The sequence below is a fragment of the Camarhynchus parvulus genome, chromosome 5 (assembly GCF_901933205.1).
Source record: "Camarhynchus parvulus chromosome 5, STF_HiC, whole genome shotgun sequence".
NCBI classification, from domain to species: Eukaryota; Metazoa; Chordata; class Aves; order Passeriformes; family Thraupidae; genus Camarhynchus; species Camarhynchus parvulus.
This window is the reverse complement of record NC_044575.1, coordinates 58,467,729-58,495,201: the sequence shown is the minus strand read 5'-3', so window position 1 is coordinate 58,495,201 and position 27,473 is coordinate 58,467,729. Positions and strand designations below refer to the sequence as shown.

The 27,473-nt window shown below is 40.4% G+C and overlaps 1 protein-coding gene across 1 annotated transcript; it reads right to left on the bottom strand.

The window, feature by feature from the left end:
- On the bottom strand, positions 1-27,447 carry WDHD1 (WD repeat and HMG-box DNA binding protein 1). Its single transcript, XM_030950402.1, has 26 exons — positions 27,399-27,447; positions 26,400-26,492; positions 25,339-25,450; positions 23,172-23,323; positions 21,122-21,233; positions 20,538-20,588; positions 19,351-19,446; positions 17,827-17,919; positions 16,817-16,923; positions 15,722-15,857; positions 15,374-15,566; positions 15,009-15,199; positions 14,204-14,388; positions 12,171-12,412; positions 11,543-11,680; positions 10,489-10,645; positions 8,758-8,872; positions 7,329-7,460; positions 6,637-6,854; positions 4,920-5,053; positions 4,238-4,297; positions 3,391-3,434; positions 3,097-3,255; positions 2,573-2,712; positions 1,460-1,595; positions 1-894 (listed from the first exon to the last, which is right to left on the bottom strand). The coding sequence occupies exons 2-26, from the start codon at positions 26,474-26,476 to the stop codon at positions 694-696; spliced, it is 3,381 nt and encodes a 1,126-aa protein (XP_030806262.1). The 5' UTR covers positions 26,477-26,492; positions 27,399-27,447; the 3' UTR covers positions 1-693.
- Positions 27,448-27,473: the final 26 nt, after the last annotated feature.

The window sequence follows — 27,473 nt, the reverse complement described above, 5'->3', positions numbered from 1 at the left end:
AACAAAGAAACAACCATTTTATTTAAAGAGACAAACATTACAGACACAAATGTTAGAAACATTACAAGTTGTGAGCAGTTTCTGGATCCTGCTGAGGCAGGGATTGGGAAAGCACATTTGCACAGTCTGGAATGGTTTGGCTTTGCACAGCTGACCTTTCTAATTCAGTTTCTGCTCTGGTTTTCTACCCCTGCCCATATCAGGCTCTGCCAATGCCACAGGTGTTGAAGATGCAGCTGAACATGTTGCTGGTGTTCAGCTTTCTCCCCCTCACACCCATTTCCTGGAGTGTCTTACTCTCAAGGCAGTAGGGATGGTAGGGAAGCCATTATTTTGGCTCTCTAAAACCACAGGGCAGATTTTGGACATAGTTTACCTTCCCCAGAAGGATTAATCTGATTTAGCACCCAATATCACAGCTATCAGGGCACACAGGGTGTACCACAGCCACACAGCTCTGCTCAGGGTGTGCTGCCAGGGAGCAGGCCCATGAGCAGGAACTTGTCAAAGATTGTGGGAGGGGATTCAATATTCCTCTCAAAATTTGATAATAAACCACTTTCTAACAGACTATTTGGAGCCAGGCACTCTTTTTGCCAGTGCTCTTCAAGCATGGCAGCCAACTCCTCAACACAGAGGAATTTCTTCCATGAATTCTTTCAGAACACAGACACTGAGAAGGCACCATTTCATCTAGCTCTGCTTGAAGGCAAAAGCTGACAATCTGTTGTTTGTGGATGGATCTAAAGGCTTGGATTTTTTGGATACATTTGTGTCCTCAGATTTCTGCTCCTGGCTCTTCTTCACTTCATCTTCCTCAGCTGGGGGACGCTTCCTCTTTTTGTCTTCTGCTGAGTCACTGACTCTTCCTCCTCTTGCTTTCTCAGTCCACACCTTTGAAGGAGAACAGAAAATTACAAATTAGGTCACAAAACTCATCACTTTGTTTTATACACATTATTACTCTGATTTTAAGCTACTGAAATAATTCCTGTGATGAACTAACAGGGATTAAGTAAGGAACTATTTCTTCACTTTCCTTTCTTCTAACAACATTCTCCTTCAAAACTGTATTTCTTTTGAGACTGTATATGAAATTGAAGCTCTTAATTGTCTTTCTGGAGAAATGAGAAACCCAAAAGATTCAACAAGTTAAATGAGAACAAATTTAATCCCCAGTGAATTAAGCCTGGCTATGTGACTTTGAACTCATTCCTTTTGTTACTGGTTCATTGATTACATTTCTCTCACAAGCCTCACTTTGGAAAAATTGATTTCTAATATTGTTTATAATTCAGTTTATATTTTCACAAATTATATGTCATAGATCATGGCACAATTCAAAATTGAAATCCATAAAGAAGGATTCCAGAAAAAATTCCTAACAGAAAATAACCCAGGGATTCAGTGGAGAGAAAAAAAATTATCAAACCCACAGAATTAGAGAATGTTTTCTTACCATCCTTTCCTCTGATGTCAGCATTCTAAATCGACTCATTCCTTCTTTTATTACTTCTGCTTCATTCAAATCAGGATTATCTGTCAAAATGTTTGCTCTGTTCTCTTCTAGCCACATCTGGAAACCTGTCTTTGGTCTAAAGCAAGCACACAAAAATTGTCTGGTTAAGAAGATTATAGGAAAAGCACATCCTCCCAAAACAGCATTTTTGAGCAGCACCTAAGTGGGTATTTTTGCTCTCAGTAGACCTCTCAGGGCAGCAGCCTCCTCTCTCCCACTGCAGGATGCTCTGAGAACATGCTGAAGGCAAGACCAAGTCAAGCATTTTTATTGAAAGTGTGATATATGTATATGGAGATTTACATTTTTAGAATGACCAAGCATAATGGCTCTCTTCCTTTCTGACAGGGTCCCATCAAGCTAAAAATAGAGCACATCCATTAGCTCAGCTCATCCTTCTCACAGCTCTCCTTACCACTTGTTGTGGAACATCATCTGTAAAGGTTAACTGAAAAAATGCCAGTCCAAATGAGTAATAATTACCTTCATCTTCCTCAGCTAAATGAAGCCTAAATGAAACATGACTGTAATAATGCAGGTTTCATGAGGATTGGGGTTGTTAGGAAATACATCTGCTTCCCAGGAACAAGACAGATTAGAGCCTCAGCTAGGAAGAGATGAGCTCCTCAGGTGACTGAAGATTTTGTTGACCTTCTCTTTTTAAAAAAACCCACCAAAATAAAGCTTTTTCTCTTTCACATAAGATCCTTAGCTTTGAGACTTTGAGATTTTCTAGAGCTGTTGAAATTTCCACTATTTCCTATGCTTGGGAATGTCACAGCAGCACGGTTTCATTTATCAAAGGCCATTACAAGCAGCATCAAGGCACAAAAATTGTTGCTTAGAGCACCAAAATTATATTTTGAACAGCTCATTTATTATTCCCTCCCATATTTTTCAAGTGGGTTCACAACTGTGACAACTTGTGAGCTAAACTTTAATCTTCATGTTATATTTCTGTGGCAAGTCCAACATCTTCAGAAATAAAACAGATTTTGGACTTGCATTTCTATCAAAATTGGAATATGGCACTGAGATGCAAGTGTCTCTCACCTTCTGTTTTCAGTGTTTTCCTGTGCAGTGACTTTGACTTCTTGGGACTCATTTCCTGCTTTTTCTTCTCTTTCTTCCACTGTTTTTTCACCAGGATTAGTTGCAGGTGTGCGAGGCTGGAAGAAGGAGGCTGCTGAAGCCTACAGAAATGGAGAATAAGAAAGAAAAAAGTAAAATCACCTCACTCTCACACAACATGTACCATGTAGCCTAACAAACCCCAAGCCTTTCCTAAAGACACATTAATCACTTCCATTAATAGAGTATCTAGTCCATCCAATTCAGCACAGCAGATGTTTACATTATTTAAAATAAAAGCACAAGGATCAGTACAGAAATTAATTTCTACAATTGATTTTTTTCCTGCTGTTTTATGTGCTGTCATAGTCTTTGCACTATGCTTAAATGAATTCTGCCATCTAAGCTGCTTTACTCACAGGGTTTCATACTTGATAAAAGCTGGTAAAATTCAGTTTTTTGTTCTTTCCTCACTGAAATGATGCAAGAAAGACTACAAACATTACCTGCTTGGTCTTGGGTTTGGGAGTCAGAGGCTTTATAACTGGAGGGTTCTGCTTGTCTGCAGCTCGACTGGCAGATGAAGATGTTTTCTTTGAGTATTTGGTCATATTGTCTAAAACATTTCCTGAGGGGACCACTGGCTCCTTTTTGCTGGATGACACCTAGCAAAACAAAGAAATAGGTGTTTTATTTATTTTCTGTCATGTTCCCCTCCAAGGTATCTATTATATTGGAAACTCCAGACAGAATCTGTTGTGATTTTCAGAGCATCACAATCGAAGCTGCAAAATTCTTACCTTAAATGGATTCACTCGTCCTCTGCTGCTGGATGCAACCAGAGCTGTTTCAGAGGAGAGAAAAAAGAATGTAAAAATATGTGCACTCACACATATATCCAAATCTTTGAGGCAATGTGCACATTTTAGAGGAGTAGAAAGACACTTTAATAACCCTGTGAAGGTTATGCTGTATGTGCTCAGCTATTCTTATTTATCAGAAATGCCACACAGGACCAACAGCTTAAAATACAAACCCAGAGGAAGACCCAGTACTTCCTCCACTCCCAAATCCGTTTCCACTCCTATTATTCTTGCTCAAGGGTTGGCAGGTTGCTGGAGGTCACATTCTGCCCCTGCCTGCCCACACTCACAGCTCTAGCTCAGGATTTCTCTCTCTGCTTTGCAAGTAATAAATGTGCCTGTGAGTAGTGAAACAAATCCATTGATCACTGCTCTCATTTGTCCCTTGTCCCAAGGAAAGCCTTCATGGCACAGCCAGGCTGGCCCTGATTCAGCATTTGGCATAGCTGGGGCAATCAGAACAGTGTTGTGAACACCATTAGGTAGTGAGGACAGGAATAGGGAACCTCTTAAAAACAATCTGTGTGAGCAGGGCAGGCTGGACAGGGCTTGGAGCAGCCTGGGATAGTGGAAGGTGTCCCTGTCCATGGCAGGGGGGTGGAATGAGCTATAAGGTCCCTTCCAATCTAAGCCATCCCATGATTCTGTGAATTTACCATTTGACAATACTGTTATGTAGCCAATTTAAGTAGTAATGGGAGAACAAAGGATAAAAAACAGGAGCAGATTTGTGAAGAATGACAAAGGTGTCATCCTTTTATCCTGGAATGAATTATTTACTCACCAGGCTTTGGAGTATTCACCTCTGCTGAAGTGACACCTTTGGAGAAACCATTTGGCTCTTCTGAAAAAGGAAAGAAGAACATATTTAAATACAATAAAATAACGTAGCATAAATTCTTTTTAAAAAAATCAAACCAAGCTGACTAGTAAGGAAGGATGGGGCTTCAGCAACCTGTTCTAGAGGAAGGTGTCCCTGCCCTTGGCAGCAGGGCTGCAACTGGATGATCTTTAAGGTCCCTTCCAACCCAAACCATTCTGTGATTCCATGATTATAGTAAAATTATCAGACAGTACAAACACTTTTACAAAACCATCTGTCACCTCTACCTTGATTTAGAGTTGTAAATTTATTTCTTAAACCTTAAGCTTATTCCTTAAAGTGTGCTCAAACTACTCATCTATCAATCTACCTCCTGCAAGATTGGAGCTGAAATCAAAGTAACTGATTAGAAGGTGAGCCAGTCCTTTAGGAATAAAATCAGGCAACAGGAAAAAGTGCCCCAGGGCCCCTCTAATGGATACTGAGCACAAAGCACACACATCTGTGACACAGCAGATGACACACATCTTCTCTGCAGTGACTGCAGGCACAGGCTGGAATATGGAGCCACTTAATTCCTTATTAAGTCTGCAAAAGCTAGCTGGATAACTCCCAGTCTATTCAGAGAATATATTTTTCTTACTCTCTTTATGCACTTCTGGGGTTTCTTCTGCTTCCTCACAGGCATCAGTTTCTTCTTCATCATCTTCCACTTCTTGGTCCTGCTGAACATTCCTGCCTGGCAGCTGCCCCCACTTGGTGGCAGAGCTGCTGGAACTAAAGGAAGGAATTCAGCAGAAAGGAAATGGTCACCAAGTCAGAAAGAAAACTGAAGACAACAGATAGCCAGCTCATTTACCTAATTTAGGCAATAAGGACAACAACATTTGGCATTTATGTGCATTAGACCTTGATTAAACTGTGATGATTAAAGATTCATTAACCACTCCATAACTTTACTGCCAGAACCCTTTGCAACAAATATAAATGCAAATATTAAAGATCTTCTCTAATCTCCATGTAAACACAATATACCTCCAGTATCATCAGGTTACTTTTCTGCATCCATGAATACTCACACAGTATATTATATACGCATATATCCTGTACATGTGTATTTATATATATATATGTATGTGTGTATATATATATATAAAACATGGATATATAATTTCATACTGAAGGCATCAAGTTTGAACATTTAATCTAATTATTCTCTAAATTCCCAATACAGTAGGATGTATAATTCTTGCATTTTCCTCCTAAAATTTGCCAATTACCAAGATCTGTATAATATAAACAAAAGGCCCATTTCTTTCAACCAAAACAATCAGTATTAGATTACTCTGGCACTAAGAACAACATAGTGTTTGTGATGGATTTTAGCCCTCAGAGCGGTTGAAGCTGCAGACATGGGATTATAGCTTCCACACAGGATCCAGAAGAACAAGCCAGAATATTTAGAAATTAGTTTTGACTGTGCAGTTTAACACAGAAGAATAAGGGAAAGGCTACAGATAAGTTCAGGGACTTATCACTTCCTTTTGCTTAAATTAGTTCCAAACTTCATACATAAAATTGCTATAGGGAGACACTGCTTTCAAAACTATGATATAAATAAATATATATAAATATACATTATTATTATTATTATTATTATTATTATTATTATTATTATTATTATTATTATTATTGTTATTAAAATAAGTTTAAAAGTAACCCCATAACAATTTAAAAAAAAATCTGCCAAAACACAAACACACACCTTTTGCCTCACCATGTTATACAAAGCAGATGCAGGTAGGGAAGATTGATAGCACAAAGAGAAAAAGAATGCAAAGCCAACCTGTAATATGTTCCATAGCTTTGAAGAGCTGGGATTAGTTAGGAGGGAATAAGACTAAATAAAATAAACTGAGATGGGATATTAAAAAAAAGGGATGGGTGGAGAAAGATAGGATTTTAAGACAGGTGTGGAATGAATCAAGATTGAGAGACTGAGACAAAGAGGTGAAAAAAAATAGGTGGGAGTCAACCAAAGGTAGGGAAATGTGGGAAGAGAAAATTCCAGTCAGAGCAACTTAGCATTGAGTCTATTTTGGCTCTGAGGCTGCTGGACACAGCACACAGGAAGTGAGGAGTGCAGATATTTCCCTCTGTGCTGGTATCCTGGGACTAATGAACCCTCACGAGACACCAGCAAGGATGTGCCATTCCACAATTATCATTTCCAAGCAGAGCAACTCAAGCTGTCACTTCACCCACAAATACCCTGCAAACTGTGGGCTACAGAAATGCATCAAAACCTTAACAGAGCAGCAAAACCCATCCCAGTTTTTAGCCACGGAAATTCGCCTTACCCAGCGCTCGAGCGCTTTTGGAAATCCTCTTCCTCCTCCTCATCTTCCTGTGCTGCTGCCAGCTCTGAGGCTTTTTCCACAGCCACCTCACTGAGGAGCTGGGCCAGGTTGAGCCTGCGGGAGCGGGAGGCGTATTTGATGGCCAAATTCAGCACACTGTGGGTCATGAGCTCGGCCAGCTCCACGCAGCGGGACTCGCGCTCCAGCTTACAGGAGAGCTGCAAGAGAGGGAGCCTGGGGAGTCACACACCTCAACTCCACAGCTCCCTCAAGACTCCAGGAGTAGAATATCAAGGTCTTGGTGGAGTGAATGAATAAAGATAAGACATCAATAATCATGAGCTACAGATCAAAGAAAAAGCTTTGTTATTTCCTTCTTGCCCCCACGCTTCACGCTGCAGCCAGCCTTTTGTCAGTCTGAACCAGCTGGATTGCCAATCACCAGCCAGACTCCTAAGAAGAGGAATCACATCAGCATTTACATCAGATGCCATCCACAAATAAATTATAGAATCATAAAATGGTTTGGGTTGAAAGGGAACTTAAAGCTCATCTCATTCCAACCCCTTGCCATGAGGAGGGACACCTTCCACTACCCCAGGTTGCTCCAAGCCCTGGCCATCCTGGCCCTTAGCACTTCCAGTCTCAGGGATAAATCTCAGGGATTCTTCCTATTATGTATTTGGACTTACAGCAAACAGCTTCATTAGAAGTTCCTGCTGTTCTTTCACTGCCTGATTTTTAGCATTTTCATCAAATTCATATCCATTTTTTGACAAGTAATCCAAGTGGCTGTGAAATAAAACAGAACGCCAGTACTGCTCCTGAAAAAAAGGGAGAAGGATGAGTGTTGGAATTCAGAGGGGAAAAATAGTCCATAACATAATGTCTAATAATTTAGACAATGGATTTTATTCACTTATTCCTTAATATTTCTTTCCTCTGATAATGAGGGTGAGGGGCAGACAATTCTCCTTCAAGTCAATGCTATCAAGGAAAAGATGGATAACAACCACACTTATACAAACTGATCCAAATAGTTGCCATATATTTTGAATTTGATTTATATTACAGGCTTACAGCAGGATGAAACCTACATGTTGACCAATGTACTATCAGGATAGACAATTCTAGAACAAGTTATTTTATCTGCTGTCCCACAGCAAGCTGGAAGTGTTCCAGAATAACTCAGTAAACTTGGGAGTTTACCTGAGAGACATATAAACAGAAACTATAATGCAAGTATGGCTATTAGACCAGGCTAGCCTTTTTCAAAATAATTATAAACTTATTCAAAACCAGTATGTTTTCATCAGATGTATTAGAATAACTTTTCTTTACCTACACATATTCCCTCAAGCCAAATCAACAGTTCCTGGCATTCCCATCCTATTATTTTGGGTAGAGGGAGGAATGGCAAACTATTAGATAAAAAACAAAACACTTAACCAAATGAAGGAGAATTCATTAAAAATGACAGAGTGTTCACTATTGAAACTTTTTATCTACACTTCTATCAAAGAGAATAAATTTCAAATAGCATTCAACTGTTCAAAGGCTGAGGTTAGAATTTTAAGTTCATTTCTCTTTTGTGCATTACAGCTGAGCATAACAAGTTTGAAATACTTGAACCAATAAAAAATGAAGAATAAAACCAGGTTTTTTTCTAGAAGTTGTCCACAGGCACATCTTGCTCCAACCAGCCTCTAAATAAGCCAAGCCAGAAGACCTGTGTTTTCAGTGATTATGAATTTGGATACTTAGTACATCTTTCAAAAATTTTGTTATGATTAAAATAGTAAAACTCAGACATAATCAAGGGCATCTTGACTGGGATCCTCAAATCTGGTATCACAACCCACTAAAAAAACAAGAGTGAGAAAGACTTCAGTGGTCAGAGACAGATTATGTGTAAATACAACTTTGCATCAGCTCTGCCAGTTTTGTTTTGTGCTCTTCTAGGAACAGTTGTGAACCAAACCAGAGAAGTTCCACAAAACACTGAACCCAAATAACCCCTTGGCCACGTGTTTTACTTGGGGTTTGCACTGTTCCTCTTGTATCACCCCCACTCCAGGGACACCTGAGCCTCCCAGCTGTGGACTCCACACCATTCCATACCTCCATCTGTCCCTTCTCTGTTTCCACTTGGCAATAAGGAAGTTTAAAAGGCAGGATTGCTACAGCAGGTCGTGGCAGGGTGGGAGGGAAGCGGGCTCCTTTACAGGGGATACACCTGTGCACAGAAACAAAACACAGCCACACTCACCCGTGTTCCACATCCAAACCAGGTCTCCTAAGCAGCAAGAAGATGCTTGAAGAGGATTTGTCCTTTGGAAAGTAGCAATGGCTTAAACACAGCAATGTGTAAGATTGCATGAAAAAGGGTTATCTTTACATGGCAAGCAAGAAAAGAGCTCAAAACCAGCTAGGCACACGCTGCTCTTGTTCACACTTTAAACTCCAAATGTGGCACATAACACACTCTGATCTTGATCTCACAGAATGTTTGATTTAACCGCTGTTACAAAGAGTAAATGCAATATATTAAAATCAGAAACCACTGAACAACTGAAGGGACAGACTTCTTGCTTCACTATATTTAAAGGAGTAATTTCTGGTAACAATCACTTAAGCAAACCATTGACTGGGGAAGAGCTGTGTTTCCTGCAGCACCAATGCAGCATTGACAAAAACATCTGGGTTTCTAAGCTGCTGTTCCAGAGACTTGAAAAAAAAGAACAGGAAGCATCAGTGTTCTGGCTATCTCTTAATTAAGGCATGTGGTGTTTCTACAACAACCCTCCCCCCTCCTTATCTTCATTATGCTGCTGGCTTTGAGTAAAATGTTCTTAACAATTCAGAGAGCAGCACTCTCCTTCTTGGAGTAGAAGGAAAAACTCAGGATGAGAGACTCACAGTTGACCATCTGATCAATGTGATGTGACCTGCACATTTTTGGTAAATTTTCTGGAGGCCAACATAATGATTAGGAGGGAGAAACAGGCAGGGAAGTGACATTTTAACAGAGGTATCAAATTATTTCCCCTATTCCAAATAAGCAGCCACATAAGTGTAAATAAAATTCAGTCTCCCACCAAACTCTACAAATGCCTGTAAAGTAAGAGAGTCTAAATATCAATTAAAATATGTGAGATGATGGATTCTGCCCTGGTAGGAAAAGGACACAGACCACTGAATAAAAACTGCTACAAATAAAGCTTAGCAACAAAATGTCCAGCACACAAGTCACACTAAAGAGAAACAGTTATTTAGACACACCAGTATAACATTTTATAAAGAAATGGTTAGCTTTCAGCTGAATATTTGAGCAATTTTACATCCAAAATGGTTCTTCAAGGCCACAGTTTAAATATTACTGTAACAACAGACAGCTCTGATTTATCTATGTCTGATGATGTAGATGAGTTATAGGATGGGATTCTTATCAAAGTCAAAAAAGGGGAAAACATTCAGGGAGAAAAAAGATACCAAGAACCCCAAAAACTTGGGAAGAAAAAGGAAAAACAACCAAAGCCATCAAAAGCAGAAGTAGATTTCTAACAGCCACCCTAACTTCAGAAAGTTTCTCTAGCAAAAACTGCAATAAACTGCACACACACCTCTGAGCCAATTAATCAGTCACAAATTAGAAAACTCTAATGAGTTACTCAAAGCCAGTTTAATAAAGAATCCTCCATGCAGAATTCAATTTGGGGAGTTACCATTTGCTGTGAATATTTACCAGGCACCTGTTTCAGCACCAGTTGAAGTTTGCAGTTTTGTAAAAGGGGATTGAAAAGGATTCTCTAGGATTGAAGACCAAGACAAACAAAGCATGAATTATCTGACCTGAGCTGCTGGGGATTTTCATGGATGCCAACGACCCAATAATGATCATATTTCCCTTTGCAATGCTCTCTGGTGTTGCACACTGGAATCCAAGTGTTGCCAAGCCCTCGGTTCAGCATCTGCACGATTCCCTCGGAATCCACGTAACAAGGGGTGCCTGTTTGGGACAAATGAGAGAATTTCCTCTGACAGGCAGCAAATTACAGCCCAGCCAGGTGGGAGTGGTGGGTACAGCTGGGAAATGATGGTTTACATATTTCAGATAGACATCCTCTCTCCCAAATGCAGCAGAAATCAGTTTGGCAAAGGCAGTTTCCTTGGAGAGATGCGCCACCTTCTGTCAGCCAGCACCACTGCTGGTCAACTGGCAGGTTCAAAATTAAAACATTTTATGGAGAAATCGAATTTATTTATACTGCTTGGGCAGATTCCCAAAGGAAATCAGCTATTATACAATTACTTTTTATGTTTATTATAAAAGGTCCTCCCAAGCTACTAATTTTAAGGGGTTGGGGTGCTCTTATGGTGTATTAACAGAGTTTATTTCTATTGGCTGAGCAGGAAAAGCAATCAGGAGAACAAGTTCTGATAACATTTGAATGGGAAAATATTAAAGATTTCTGACAAATATATTGAAAGAATAGAAAAATAGAATTTTGTTGTTGAGGAGATTGGAAGAAAAAGTCCAGTTCCTAAGATCTACATTATTGAAAGGTTATTAATTAGCCAAACTTGTCCATAAAATAACAGGATGGTTTGGGTTGGAAGGGATGTTAAAAACCATCTTGTTCCACCCCCTGCCATGGCAGGAACACTTTCCACTATCCCAGGCTGCTCCAGCCTGGCCTTGGACACTTCCAGGGATCCAGGGGCAGCCACAGCTTCTCTGGGCACACTGTGCCAGGGCCTGCCCACCCTCCCAGGGAAGAATTCAATCCCAAAATCCCTCTGGCAATTTGAAGCTATTCCTCCTTGTCTTGTCCAAAGTCCCTCTCCAGCTTTCCTGTAATCCCCCCAGCAGTGTCAGTATTTCTCTCATGCAGGTGTTTCATACCTTCTGCAGAGAATCCAACCCACACCAAGTAGGATTTCCTTGTCAGAGAAAGAGGGTCTCCATGCAAAACTTGCCTTTTCTTCATTCCTAGCTCCATCAGCTGTACCCCAAGGCACTGGTCCCCATCAAACCCAGTACCTAGGAAGAAGTTGTTCAATGATTGTGTTAGAAAACAGAAGAATTGGCTAAATTAGTTTTGAATAAAAAATTAATTCTAATGCAGTGTTACCCATGGATATCACTGTCAGCCACACAACTATTTGATATTTTGGACACACAAGATGTGCATAACAACAACTTCCTTAATTTCCTGTAGTAATTCCTTCTGGCACATCTGAAACTCAAATTTAATTTATTAATTTCACTGTTGCAAAATTCTCCCCTTCCCCAAATCTCAGCATCCCAATATCAAACACAGGCTCTGCTGTCAGAAGTCACAGGTCTGTGGGTTGTGATGGATGTGCTTGTAAAAGCATCACCAGAAGAGGAAAAGGACAAACACCATGAAGAAAAGAAGAAGAAAACATTCTCTGGTGATTACAAACAAATGAACCAGTGTGTGAAGCCAGTGAGAGGTGAAGATTGAAAACAATCCCAGTTCAAAAAAAGACAAAAGGGAGAAAATTACCTCTGTGATAAACAATCATCAGCTGCTCTCCATGTCCTGCCATGGACACCACTGGGCCTGGGAGACTGAAGATCTCCTTCTGGACTCCTCCAACTGTGAACACACGGACCAGCAGGGCACTGGTGGCACAGGCAGCCCAGCCCTGACCCAGACAGATGGCCTCAATCTCTTCATCCTTTGGCACATCCACAGTCCACTCCTTGTTGGCATCCCAGGAGCCAAAATGGATGCAGTGGAGCTTGCTAAGGCAGAGACAAAGAACCAACAAACATCTCAACATGAAGTAAATACAATATCTGAAAATACACCAGTATAACAAATTTTTGTCAGAGATCTCTGATGGAACTACAGGTGGCACTACAAATTTCAAGTGGTCATTTGCAAAGGTGTTGCTCTTATTATTCAAAAACTGAAGAGCCAGCTTGACCTCCAGCACTGTAGATTTAAAGTCTCTAAAGCCTGAAGCAGAGAGAGTTGAAAGGTCTGAGAGGAGATTTTTTAGATGGAAGTAGGTAAATGACCTCCTTGGCACCCTGAATATCAGCCCTCATTAGAAGTCAGCCATGTTATGCTATTTTTCAAAGGGAAAAAACATTAGAAATTTCAGTTCTTAGTAACTGAAAACTGCCTATGACCAATCCACAGACATCATGCCTTTTGAGAGGTTACCCATTTACATTGAGAAAACACTGGCATTTTTAAAATGAGATAACCAATATATAACAGATAATACTTTTAGAGGATGCTTTTCAACTTACCACAAGGCTGTATGTGTGAAAATAAGAAAAAAGCTCTTTCTTCAAGATATTTCCACAGAAACCAACAATAAAGTACTGTTGAAACTGTTCTTAAATGCAAGAACAGAGTTTAGCTGGCCCAGCTGCTTAAATCTTTCTGTGGTTTTCTGTGGTTTCATAAACTTGTCTTCTTCACACTTGAAATTCTTATGGGTATCTCCAAATATCTCCTTGGCAACAGTGTGAAAAGAAATAGCTGAACCCTTATGATTGATCTTTGGTCTGAGCAGACTGAAAAATTGTTGTTCAGTTCCTTTGAGCCTGCATTGTGTAAAGTTTCCAGTATACATACATTTGAAAGAGGAATTAAGAAGAAATTTTTAAGAAACAAATTACATTTTTCAATATGCTTGAAGGCTTCAAGTAGGTGGAAGCTAAAATTCCACTGAGAGTGGTCCCATTGTCTCAGGTTTAGCTGGGTGTGTATTCTATTCTCATCTGTCAGAGGTGGGGCAGCTATGTTCTGTTCATGGGGCAGTTTTTTCTTTATCTCTCCCACAGCCAATCCTCCCTCCAGGAGATCTCTGCTGTCCATGGCCACTGAGTGTCCCTGCATGGCTGATCCAATTCCAGCATCCCATGGGGAGATGCTGCGCCCAGGGGAGGAGCCAAGCATTCCTACCTGGATCCAATCTGAGCCTGGAGCAGCACAGCAGCCTTTGCCCCCTGCATTGCCAGAGGAGCAGCTTTCTGCTGCCCTGCATTGCCAGAGGAGCCCAGGCCCATCTGCAGCAGCCCTGGAGCTGCAGAGGAAAACACCCCCCTTGTGCAGGATCCCTGCTCCAGCAGCAGCACAGCTGGCACTGCAGGAGGGCTGAGTCCCCATGGGATGGGGCTGTGCCACCCCCTGACACACAGGGGGCAGGGCATGGTCTGACTCTGGCAGTGTATTTTTGGTTTGTTTTGGGGTTTTTTTGTTTGTTTGTACTATTGCATTTGTATTTTTAGTTTTCCTAGTAAAGAACTGTTATTCCTGCTCCCATATCTTCACCTGAGAGCCTTTTCAAAATTATAATAATTCAGAGGGAGGGGGTTTACATTTTCCATTTCAAGGAAGGCTCCTGCCTTCCTTAGCAGACACCTGGCTTTTCAAACCAAGACACCCATAAATAAAAAGCATGATCAAAACCCAAAAAGCTCAGAATCTATAGAAGCCGATAACAAAAGCCGAAATATTTGAAACAAGTTAAAAGCAGCTCCCTATTGTGGGTTTTGCAGAGCAAGACCATGACTTACCTTGCAAGCTCCTCTGTACTCTCACAGGCCAGCAGGATGGCTTCAGTGGAGAGGTCAGCCATGGTGTGGCCCAGGGAGTTGGGGAGGTGAGTGGCATGGTGCACAGAGGTGTCGTGGAACTCGATGTCTATGGCATTGTCCTGCTCGTCGTTGTAGCAGCGAATGATTCCAACCGAATTCCACACCTGGCAGAAGGAACCACACACCCAAAGAAACCCATCAAATCAAATGTGCTAAATCCATCAGATATACTGCCCTAAACCAGCCTGTTGTAATTATTTTATCTGGAACCAGAGTGGGTGGCAGGCTGGAGAAAGATTGGAGACCTGTGTAATCAGGACTTGTGGTTCCTAAAATAGCTGAATTAGGCAGAAAGTAGTTTCACTCTCACTGCTCAGCCATCTTTCTCCCCATCAAATTAAGTGTAAAGAACTTGCAGATAGAAAGAAATAGTGAATGATTAACATACAAGTCTTAACAGCACAAAATTATCCACAGTTCTGACATAGAAAGGAATTTTTAAATGCATTTGCTAGAATTGAGTAGCACAGGCACAAACTGCTTAGCTTGATTTTATCTCAAAGCAAAGTATTTATTTCTAAAGCAACTGAAATGTAAACCAAAACATTATGGAGTCCTTGCATGAAAACAAAGCTACTTTCCACTACTTAGCTTCACACTGTAAAGTATTAAAAAATATTGGACTAGATTAAAACGTGACATGAAATGGACAATATTAAAAACAAAATTAATATTCTAAATCTAAGTAACCAACATCTAAATCTAAATAACCACACAGATTTACCATGAATCGATGCATCAGATGCACAGGAGTGGAGCCAGACTGGAAGGGCTTTTGCCTGGGGGTTGGCATTGGCCCATCATAGAAAGGCCGCTGTGTAGATGATGGTGGCAAAGCTGAAAAGCCACCAGTCTGATCTTCACCATCATCCTCCTTCTCAAGAAGACTGGAACTAGCTTTTATCAACCCAATATCTAGAAGTAAAAAAAAAAAAATAATCTCACATGCAGTATTATGACAGAATATAGTTTAAAAAAATTTAAAACAGTCAAGATTTCTCTGGAAAAACAAAGCAGAATATATCTGAGTAGAGGATGCTAAAAGATCATCCCAGTAAAAGAGCTCTGGAAAATCAGTTCATTGTGTACCTAGTGAGTTATCATCATCATCATCAATTACTGCCCGTCTCACATGGCCTGGGGGTTGCATAAGGTCATCAGCATCATCCTCATGATCTCCAGTTTTTGGGGAAGAAGGTGGTTCAATCACATCCCCATTTAAATAATCATCATCATCTCCATCAAACAGATCGTTGTAGTCTTTGGCCACTGCACTGGCAACCTACAACCAGATTAGCCATCAGCACAGAACTTCCTTTGGACATGCAACTCCAGAAATAAATTAACACACAAGAGGGAACTTGTAAAGCACAAAACAAAGTGTTCCACATAACCTAAATAATGAAATTCAATCAAGAAGTCATTGGCACTGAGCACCTTGTCATTTGGCTTCTCTACATCACCAATATTTTCCAACAGCCCCAGATTTCCTTCATTGTCTGTGTAAGCAATTTGCTTATATTTAGGATGCCATGCCAGTCCACAAATTGAGTATTTTTTCTCATGCTTCATCCTACAAAGAATATGAAAATAATGGATTTTAGTAAGCTCCTCAGGGCAGAACCTTCCCCTCCAAGAGTTATTGCAAAAAGTGGTAATTTTTATTTAGTACAAGAAAGTGATATTACACATAATAAGATAATTAATAGGTCATCTCCAGAGTAAACAGATGCTATAAAAATAGAGCAAGTCTTCCTTTTCTATGAAGAAAATAATTTAAGGTTTAAAAATCAATCAGAATCATATTCTTAAAACAACAGCTTCCTGATACACATTTAGAAGACAAAGGAACTCCTCAGCACTCATTTATTCCAGAAACATCCAGTTATAGAAAGAACATTATTAGTCTCTCTTGAATAAACTGATAAATTAATCCTCTACCTTTTCCACCCTTTATCCTTACAAAAATCATCCCATTAATTATTTACGTTATCGGTCTATAATTCTTGACATAGAGACTGCAGTTACAATCATGTTTCTTACTCAGAATATTCAGATAATTCTCTTCTTCTCTACCTCATTTAATAATACCTTTAATTTTAATTGGGGGGATATTTAGGGTTCTTTAAGAGCTTTAATTAACCAAATTGCATTTGCCAGTCTGTCCTTTTTGGCCTACAGGTGAGGATGGCTGACTGATTGAGCTGTGTTGCCCTTTCCCTCTAAAAAACATGTTACTGGGGCCTGGGATGAGAGGAAAATTTGTTTCCATCAAAGCCATCCTTTAATCTATCATCAGTTTGAAAAATAATAACAGATATACACAGATTGAAAGATTCTGGGATTTGAACAAATTCCACATGCAAGTCCCTTCCCTAAGGTGCCTGAAAAACCAGAACACTCTGAAAATCTCAGAGTTTTTCAAGAGGTAGAGTTCTACATTTGCACAAAAAAGTTTTACAGAAAAGACCATAAAATTCTATTTTGAGAAAAAGAGATGAATTTGGGGATTTATGGAACAACACTGGATACCTCTCTATGCACTGCTGGGTTTCCACATTCCACACCACTACATTCCCATCCACACTTCCAGCTGCCAGGAACTGCCCACAAGGAGACCAGACCACAACATTCAAGGGCTAAGGGAAAAAATAAAACAAATTATAATAAAAAGTAACCAATGCATGCACAGCATTCCTATTCTGGAGCTTAAAACAGGCAGACATTCTGGAATAAAAATATTAAGAATCATCTTTAGCAGACTATATTCAGCCTCCTGTATATGGGATGGGGTTAAGTAACTCTTTTTCTTTAAAAACTATTATAAAAATGGTTGGTTTAAAAAAAACACTCTTTAAGATAGCACACCTGTTTTTGTTTCAGAATATGCATCTTCTGTCATTAAACAGTGCCATGAGGCCAAACAAAACCCAATTCTAGACATGCAGAAACAGCAGAGTGTATTTTGCAAACTCAGCACTAAACATTGCTTTATTTATTTTGAACTTCATACAGACCCACAAATTAAAATCCAAGGCTGTGTGTTCTGCATCTTAATAACACTAGAAGGTGGTGCTCTTCAACCCAAAAAATTTCAAGTACACAATGAGGCCAAAAGAAAGAAGGTGGCACAGTCAGGTCTACTAAATTTCAGCTCAATAAAATAGAAAGTGAACAAGTGACATCTCTGCTCCATACAGAAATAATACTCCTGACATTTTCTCTAAAAAGCTCTGTATTTAGAGCAATTTGTGGAAACAGATGTTCTTCAGCTGCAGTGGGTGAGTCACCAGGAGACTTCAGAGACCTGGTGGGTTACTATAAATGAAGGAGGGGAATCACATGGAGGTGTTTGACACCACTCAGCATCTCTGCCCTCTGTTTTCCAACAGAAAGCAACAGGATGAGAAATTAAACAGAAAATGTGAACAATAATTACCAAGAGAAGGGGGCCAGGGAGAGGTACTGTGCAGAAGACAATTTTTAGCAGAATAACATTTAAATTACAGAGTATTTAACAAGCCCCTGGTTTCTGCACCTACCTGTGTGATGGAAGCATCTGACAGATCAAATTGACTATCCCAGGTCTCTCTTCTGAACAGTTCAACAACTTTATCTACAGGAACTGCCAGCAGCTGCTCAAAGGAAAAATATTACACCATTTAGAACAAGTTACCTGTCAAACAGAACACTCAAGCAGCACATTTCCCTCATTCAGAAGCCTCACAGATGTGACTGCCTCAGGATTTAACAGCTCTCTAACATCCCAACCATGCCAACTGAGAGAGCAAGCTGAAGTAATCTAAATTACAAGGTTCTTTAATGCTTTCCACAGGCAGAGAGCAAAACATGCCTGTTTTTACTGTAATCTTAATTTCCTTCTGGCAGAAAACTGCACCATAAGGTTATAGGTTCCTATTTATCACAACATGACACACACACACATAGTTTTCAATGCCCTGAGCACAAGGCTTAGGTGATTCTTTACCCTCTCTCCCCAAACTCCTTTTGATCAGGTTACAATTTCTCAATAAATCTGATTTGAATAGCTGATTCCTAAACCAGCTCATTTCATTTTCCATAAAACTACATCGATGTTACTGGCTGGTTATTTCTTTAGGATCTGTTTTTGTTAGGATTCCATCAATTTGCTTTGTAAGAGAAGCAAGACAACTGCTTACATTTTGAATATATGCGTGTGTGAAGAATTTAAAAATGGCAAGTATTTGGTTTTATGCAATATGGATATTGAAACAATTTGTACTGAGGGTGACATTCACTCTTCCATGGAAAATTGATACATAACACTGTCATAGCAGCCAGGGATTTTGAAGAATCATGGAATCTTTTCAATGATTTTGAAGAATCATGGAATCTTTTCCACTTAGGTTGGAAAAGCCCTCTAAGGTCATCAAGTCCAACCATTAATGTGACAATGTCATCTTCACCACCAACCCCTGCCCCCAAGTATCACATCCACACAGCTTTTAAACCCCTCCAGGGATGGGAACTCCACCACTGCCCTGGGCAGCTGTGCCACGTCTGACAACCCTTTTGGTGAAGAAATTTTCCCCAATATCCAACCTAAACCTCCCCTGATGCAAACTGAGGCCATTTCCTCTTGTCCTGATGTTTGTGACCTGGGAGAAGACACCGACCCCACCTGGCTGCAACTTTGATCTTCAGGTGAAAAGAAAGGGAGGAACTTACTGAGGAAATATTTACTGACTAGAGCAAAATTGACTCCAAGCAGAGAAGGACAGGACTCCTTTGATGCTCTGTTGTGCACAATTTGATTGCTTCCCTCGTGTACAATGTTCCTTCCTATTCAAGCACACCAAGACTGTTTAATGCTGGTTAGGGTTGACAGCTGAACTCCTGCCAAACTCAGTCTGGAGCTTAGACAAGGAGCCATTTCCAGCTTTTTATGTTTCCTAAAAGGGAACTTCATCCCAAATATTTTCTTTACTCCCAGGAGGTGCAATTTGGGCTTGCCCAGATTGAATTGTACCATTGGACCCAGAGGCAAAAGAAGGATTAAGATGTGATAAAAGAATGCCCCTTACCTTGCCAGTGCCAGGTTGCCAGGCAAGCCTGCAGATTGATTTAGCATTTATCACATCATTACATTTCTGCAGCAGCAGCCAGCTTGTCGTGCATGTCTGAAAACAAAATTTTAAAATATAAGCTTTTTAGCTCAGCAAAAATCTGCTGTTTAGGACAAAATCTTAAAGGATTTGGGTGGGAAAAAAAAAACAAAAGGAAGAAATATATCTGAACTGAAATAATCTCTTTCATAAAAATACAGTAGTACATACTGCCTTAAAAATAATTTGTCAATGTAGCCCTGAAACTATTTTAATGACAATAAAACTACTTGTAACAGAAATAAGATCACAGAACATGTATTTTTAACCAAGTACAGAACAAATGAGCCCATCTATTCTTAGGTTATAGAGAAATGTGGCCAAAAAGCATTTGTCAAACCCAGATCAACTGCAGCAAGGTGACACAGCACAGCCTGAATATGGTCCCAGCTGTATAAAGAATGAATGGCTGTAATCTCAAACCCCAGCACAGATTCATGCATCAAACTGCCCCAATCCTGGAACATTCTCAATGTAATTTCCCCAGAAGGCAGCCACTGTCAGTCTGGAACATGAAATTTCACACAACTATGCTTGTGTCTTAAAAAAGTAGCAAGCCACAAGTGTGGGGGGGATATTTTCAACTGCACTTACAGGAATAATTCCACAGGGATTCTTATTCCAGTCAGTGGCATTCAGCAAAACTAATTCCATATCCATATGCAGAACTGCCTTATTAAAGCCTTCACCTAAGTTCCTTAGAGTTCTAAGAGCAGAGGCTAAATGTGTTTACTACAGTTAATAAATTGTTTATTATAATCAAAATTCCTCAGTGCTGAAATTCTGAAATGAGGACTCTGATGTCAGCTGCTATCCTCATTTTGTCCTTGGCACTTACAGTGTTGGCCAATTAGGAGAGATGAACAGAAGGAATCAGGGATTTCACAGGCAGGAAGAACAAAACACAGCTACCCAGGCAACATTTCATAATCAGGTTTTGGAATTTCTCCCAGAAGCAGATAGAAGTATTCTGTGAAGTGTAGCTAGATTTCATCCCCAAAAGGAAAATCCTACTCCAGGAGGGTTATTTCAGTCCAGCTCTTCTTGCTGTCTGTGAAATCCTGGATTGCTTAGGAAAGATTTTATGTGGAAAGGGCAGCCTTTACCTGATCTGCAATGTTCCAGACTCTGACAGAACCGTCACAGCTCGCCGAGGCCTCGGTGAGAGAATGGAGTAAACAAATTAATAATTAAAGACATGGAGAAATTACTGCTGCAGAACTGAAAAATCCCTATAACCAATGCCACACACAAGATACACAGGCAGTTTTAAGAAGACAACCACCCTGTTTAAACCACTTTAAGATTTAAAACTTTCCAATGTTGTCATCTTGGAGCTGTACTCAGCTCCAAGCTGCTATAATTACAAACCCTCATACTTCAAGTGAGCTATTTATTTCCAAAAGAGGCTCAAAATTGATGTTACATATCTTTAGTGAGGCACCTTTTCTCCTCTAAATTAGATTCTAGAAGAACACAGACAGTAACTGATTAGTAAAGCAAAGACTGAGTTCTCCTGGGAGGCAACAAGTTGTGACAGACTCCATCACCAGCAAGGTCAGATGAAATGAAATTGTCTCATCTGCCCAGCCACTGGTTGGTTTTTTTGGTAAAAAGAATATCCAAATTTTTTTCCCCCAAGGAAAATGACATTCAAAGCAGAAAGCAAATAAGAAAAGTTTATTTTTACCAGGTAAACATCCTTGGGGTCAAAAGAAAGACTTAAAACAGGAGCATCGTGTCCTCGGAATGTTTTCTGCTTGCTGCTATCAGTCACCTCCACAACTTTGATCATAAAGTCACTGCAGATCACAATGACATAAAATTGTTAACATTGCTATTAACAATGACAAACTATTGTTTTATGGCAATAAAAATAGGCATTAAGTATCTTTTGGGGAAGTTACAGCTCTCAACACTACGTGATGCAATGGAAAATGAGAATCTTGAGGATTGTTACAATAGGACTCAGGCCAGACTGGTTTTAGTAGAAAATTATTTTTGTTCATGTCAAAAGTTCATAAAATATGGTTGTTGTTTGAAGAAGATATTATGCACACACAGACTATATATCTCTTTAATATAATATTCTACATGATCTAATAAAAATATGTGCTCAGATACCAGAGAGCTGATGATTTAACAAGAGCTACCAACTGAATGGGACCAATATTCATTAATATAATTATTTGGCCAAGTGGCTTTTAAAATAAGATGGTTCAAGTAGTTTATTTTGTGTGACTTTTTAACAGGATTTTTAAGACTATTTAGTGTATCAGATACAATAAGAGAATTTTAACAATTTCATTCCTTCTTCCAAAATTGCAGCCAATGCTCCAGTTTAACTTAAAATATCAATCCTAACTTCTAAGACAATGAGCTCCTGTGATAAACTTCCAGTACCATTCCCTCTGAAACCTCATTGCAATACCCTCAGAAATTTCATTTTAGGATCTAATTCTATAGGGTTTACCATTACTTTTAACCTTTTTCATGTAGCTCATGAGAACTTTGGCAGCCAGTTGGATATTAAATTTATATACAACTGAAGTTTGAAGATTTCATGTAAAAACAGAGAAATCTGGGACAAATAAAAGCAATTCTTCTCAGCTGCACTCCTTCACTTCATGGCTTTGACCATTCTCCTTTAGTATGGCACAAAGACCTCACTGAGGGGTGGCCTGACAGTCTTGTGAGCTCTTTTTCCTAAAAATGTGGGAGCCCCAGCCAGGCTGCAGGAGTTCTGGGGGGTTATAAAAGTTTTAGAAGCAGCAAAGAGTTTGCTGTCTGCCTAATCTCTCTAATCAAAGCTGGATCCTGGGGCAGAGCTGTTCTCTCAGAAACAAGCACTGGCAGAGGGCCCAAAGCCATGATCCCTGTCAGATTTGGAGATTACAGTGGTTACTGCCCAGCCTCCCAGTTTTGGTGGAGCTGCTGCCAGAGCTCACAGTCCAGCACGTTCATCCAAAATGCTTTTCTGGTTCAATTCACACTTAGAGGAGTCAGGAAGCAGATCTCTGCCATCTCCCCTGTGGAGCAAAATTCCAGAAGAGAGGCAAGCAGGCAGTTTGAATTAGCTATGACCGCCCAAAGAATTCACTAAATCCAATTAAGAATCACCTGAGCCTTAAATACACTAAAAAAAAAACCACAAAAAACCTATTTGGCTATTTGGCCTTCTCTGTTAAAGGACTAGAGTATATTCTGTAAAAACACACATGCTGCCCTAAGAAAAGAACTAAACTACATATTAAATTCCCCTCAGGCAAGTCTTGAAAGTGTCATCTGTTATCATTTGGCAGATCAGTGATGCTTATGCCAGAGAATGACTCAAAGCTCTCACACAAATCAGAACCAATCTAACTTTTAGATGTGCACATTCATCTGCAGCTCCATGACCCTGAGCAGCTGGGACACCGTCCTCAGCTCCCAGTGACAAAACCCTCCCTGAGAGGAGACATCCACAAGGGTGAACACTTGTGCTGAAAACATTCAAGCCTCCTAGAGAAAAGAAATGATTTCACAACACCAGACTCCCATATAAAACTACTTGGTGGATCAAGTATCTCCCAGAGCATTGTTTCCTAAACTCCTCTTCATTCCTTTCTTCCCCTCCACCCTCCTTGAAGGCATTTTCCAGCCCTCAGAGGTTTGTGGGTTCATGACCTCGTTGGTAACAACCAGCCTGTGAGGAAATTTCCAGATTCTGAAGGGCAGCAGTGCTTTTCCTCACACATTACCTGGAGCCAGCAGCAACTTTGGTGCCATCAGGACTAAAGGTGACGTGGTTGACAGGCATGGTGAAACGAGTGAGGATCCCATCTGGAGCTCCCTCAGGAAATGTGTGGATCTGGACAGTGTTGTTGGAGACTGCTGTGATCAGCTTTCCATTCTGACAACAAAATCAGTCACAAAATCTGTCACTTAAAACACATTTATGCCACAGAGACAAAAATCCCACTCTGATGTCCCAAATATTTTGTCCAATTATTCATTTATATATTCATTTCATTCATTTATTCATTCATTTGTTTATTCATTCTTTATTCATTTCAAAAAGGTCTAATAGTAAAAGTAGTACAGGAAATACTCTTTAACTTATATTTTTTCCACCCAAAAATACAGACAAGCATAGTAACTTTAATAATTTATCACTTTAACCAAACTAACTTGCATGCTATTTAGATTTGCTGCAGCATCAGGAGAGGGCACTCTTGGACTGGAATTCTCAGTTAAATACCATCAGAGAAAGAAGAGAAGTGCATGAACTACAGCTCAGTTCTTTGCAGAAAACAGAAGGCAGATGTTTACTAAAAATTAATCCAGATTTTAAAAAGTGCAAAACAAAAATAATTATCCCATACATGGAAAATAATACCTCTTTGAGTGACAATACTATTCCTCAGTTGTACACAGTAGTAAAATTTTAAAATTAATATAAAGAAATGCCTTACTTTCCTTTTTATTGTGTGCTTTTGGAGGGGAGGCAGTATTGTGGTTGGGGTTTTTGCTAAGGTGTATAAAATTATACTAAAAATCCTGAAAGTAGAGGAAGCAGCAGTCAGTAGTGAATAACCTAAAAATATAATAAACTAGATTTATTACCTAGATTACAACATCTCAGAACAGCCCCTCATGGCATTTCATTAATGACGGGTAATTTTTGAAAAAGGATTTCCTGACATTTAAGTCTCCCACTGCTTAAAAATAAAACATCCCTCAAAACTAGGAGCACCTTTTTAAATTTTTCCCAGGATTTTTTCTCATCTGTTCTTTAACAGATTTACCAATTTCTGGCTCTGCCACTGATTTGCTAAGAGAATCCATTCAAGTCATGTGGTTGGTTTGTGAAACAATAATTAATGTGAGGGAAATCTACAGCAAAATACCCTAAAAATCAATGATGAAAACAGATTTTACAGGTATTGAGGAATAGATACATGAGGTATGTTAAAAAGAACATAAGAAAGAGGATTCAATTAAGGCAATAATTCTGAATAAGATTTCAAATTATAATTCTTATAATACAATACAAATATGTTAATACTCATTTATTTCCTCTTTCATACTCCTCTACAAAATCACAAGTAGTTGAAAAACTATCTTAAATTTTCTCTTTATCACTGCCAGGTTAAATACACAATATCTGTAGAACTGATGAAGGCTTCTGGAAGTCTTCCCTTCTAAAATTGCCCCACAGACAATATTTTAGACCCACTATGATTAATGTAATATTAAAAAAATTGGCCATGAAGGAAACAATGTGACAATTCTCAAGCTAAATACATGAACATGCATAGTAAAAATAATTATTTTCTATTATATAAATCTTCTCCTCACTTCAGGGACACTGGGTCAGAGGCATCTTTGGGCCAAACAACAATTTTGAGAGTGAAACATCAACCAATTATTAAAAAAAGTGTTACCAAACCATTATTCACTTTGTGAAAGCAAGTTTTGATTAATACAGATTATAATTCCTTGGACTTACTTTAACACAGGCCCACATAAAACAACCTCTTGGCTTTCTTCCTAATACTTGATGATCACATCCTATGCTGGGAAAATTCTTGCAACTCACATGGTGAGAAAACACTGAAACAGCTTAAAAAGTTCACTGCATAATTAGCTTAATCTGCTGGGTTTGGTTCTCAGAAAGGAGATCAAAGTCAGAAATTAATATAACTGAATGTGAAGAAAGAAGAGGGGAAAAAAGCATTAGAGAAGTTTAATGTAAGTTATAATTCCTTCACAGCTGTATGGGGTAGAATGAATTGTCAGAGGTAATTCCTGTTTATTGTTACCCACAGAGGCGGCATCCCTGAGCTGGCAGATCCACAGTCTGGAGGAAGATCCAGAATGTGGAGGAAGATCCACAACTGTGAGGAGTTATGTTAACATCCCTACCTTTAGAGCACATGAGTAGGCCTTTTCTCCCACATTAATGGACTTTGGATCATCATCATCCAGGTTTTCCCAAATCCTAACATCTCCATCACTGCCACAAGTCACAATGCAGCTGTGGACAGACACAGGATTTGTTAACATCCAGGAATCTGCATCCTTTATAAAGCATTTGCTTGGAATGCCAAACGAGGCTTTTTGTGGTTTCAAGGGATTGTTATCAGACCATCTCTTATGAATTGGCTTTGCAATGATAATGAACTTAAGAAAGAAATAAAATAATATGAACTTTAACCATAACCAGTATATAAGGCGGATCCTCTGAGTTTGTTTTGAGAGGGTTTGAGGTTTTTTTAGTTTACTTTTTAGTCTATAAAAAGGCAATACTAAATATATAGTTTGTATTTATACATTCAAGAACTAGCACAAGGAAGAGATGAAAATATAGCAATCCCAATATTGCATTCCTTCAACTATATTTTTAATTTCTTAGTGCATACATAAACGTATTTACTCCCACACTACACTGATTTCTGCTAAAATCTATGAAGTCACTCTCATAAAATGTGCACATAGAGTTTTTAAATATATAATACTTACTATATATATATATATACACATGGGGAGATATATATATATATGCTTATATTTAAGTTATAAATCAATCACTTCTAAAATCAGAGCACCTAAATATGTCACACAGCCAGTTGTCAGCACAGGCAAAACCCAAAGGATTTCTTGAACCATAAATCCATCCCAGCATCTCACACAGCAGTGGCTGATACAGAAACTTACAGAATCATTCAGATTTAAAAGCCCTCTAAGATCATCCAGTCCAGCCATTCCCCCAGCAATGCCAAGGTGACCAATCTGTGTCCCCAAGTGCCACATCCACACAGCTTTTAAATCCTCCCAGGGATGGGGACTCCACCACTGCCCTGGGCAGCTGTGCCAGTGCCTGATCACTCTTTTAGAGAGGAAAATTTTCCTAATACCAAACTGCTGGGAAAGCATCAGACAGGAACAAGCCCAGCCCTCTCTTGGCTCTGGAACGGGGCTGTTACCTGCCGGTGTCATCGAAGCAGACATCGGTGTGTCCCTCGGTGTGGCCGTACCGCATTGGCTTCTGCTTTGATGGCATCTTTGCTCCCACCTGTCTGCTCATGGAGAGGAAAAAAGAGGAGAAATAACATCAATTAAAGGGAAACACTTCAGGAAGAGCATCAGATGGGGGGGGACAAGGTGAGAGCTGCTGGGACACCCACCCATCCAACCACCGGCGGGGATGGGGACATGGGCTGGGAACACCAAGGGGATGGGGACACAGGATGGGAGATGAGGACACTGTGGGGATGAGGACATGGGAATGGAGATACTACTGGGAGGGAAGCAGGGGACACTGCAGGGATGGTGACATCACAGTGATGGTGGCACGGGGACGGGAGATGAGGACACGCTGATGAGATCACGGGGCAGGAGATAGGGACACTGTAGAGATGATAAGGATGTGGGATGTAGGATGATAGGGACACTGACATCGCAGTGATGAGGACACGGGGTTAGGGGGAGCCACAGGGATGGGGGGCATCGGGAAAAAGACCTGGGGTAGGAGATGGGGACATTGGATATTGCGAGGATGAGGGACACGCTGATGAGGTCACGGGGTAGGAAATGGGGACACTTGTGAGGGCGACAATTCAGGGATGGGGATGTTGCGGGGATGGGAGATGGGGACACTGTGGGGATGGGGACTCTGCGGGGATGGGGACCCAGGGGTAGGGGGCGTGAGGAGGGGGACAACGTGGGGATGGGGACACAAGAATAGGGGGCGTGAGGATGGGGACATCGCGGGGATGCGGGCCCGGGTTACCGAGGCCCGGAGGGGCCTGGCACGCCAGGGCCTCTCCCTCGGCCGTCCCAGGGCAGGCCGGACAAGCCGCCGCCGCCGGACCCCGGCAGGGACCCCCGTTCCCCGCGGCTGTCCCCGCTCCGGAGAGGTCCCGCAGGGTCCCGGTGGGGCCGTACCCGCCATCCCTCCCCTCCCTGTCCCTCCCGCCGCTCACCGCGGGCCCCGCCGCCCGTTCGAGCCTTCCCGCGCCCGCCGCCGCCGCTCCGCCCTCGCTGGGCCGGGCCCGAGC

Coding starts and splice junctions, on each gene's coding strand:
- WDHD1 (XM_030950402.1), bottom strand. CDS start 26,476: ATGCCATCAAAGCAGAAGCCAATGCGGTACGGCCACACCGAGGGACAC. Junction 15,858..16,816: donor ACCCAGCAGTGCATAGAGAG/GTATCCAGTGTT, acceptor TATTCTTTGTAG/GATGAAGCATGAGAAAAAAT. Junction 7,461..8,757: donor CAGAGAAGGGACAGATGGAG/GTATGGAATGGT, acceptor CCTTTTTTTCAG/GAGCAGTACTGGCGTTCTGT.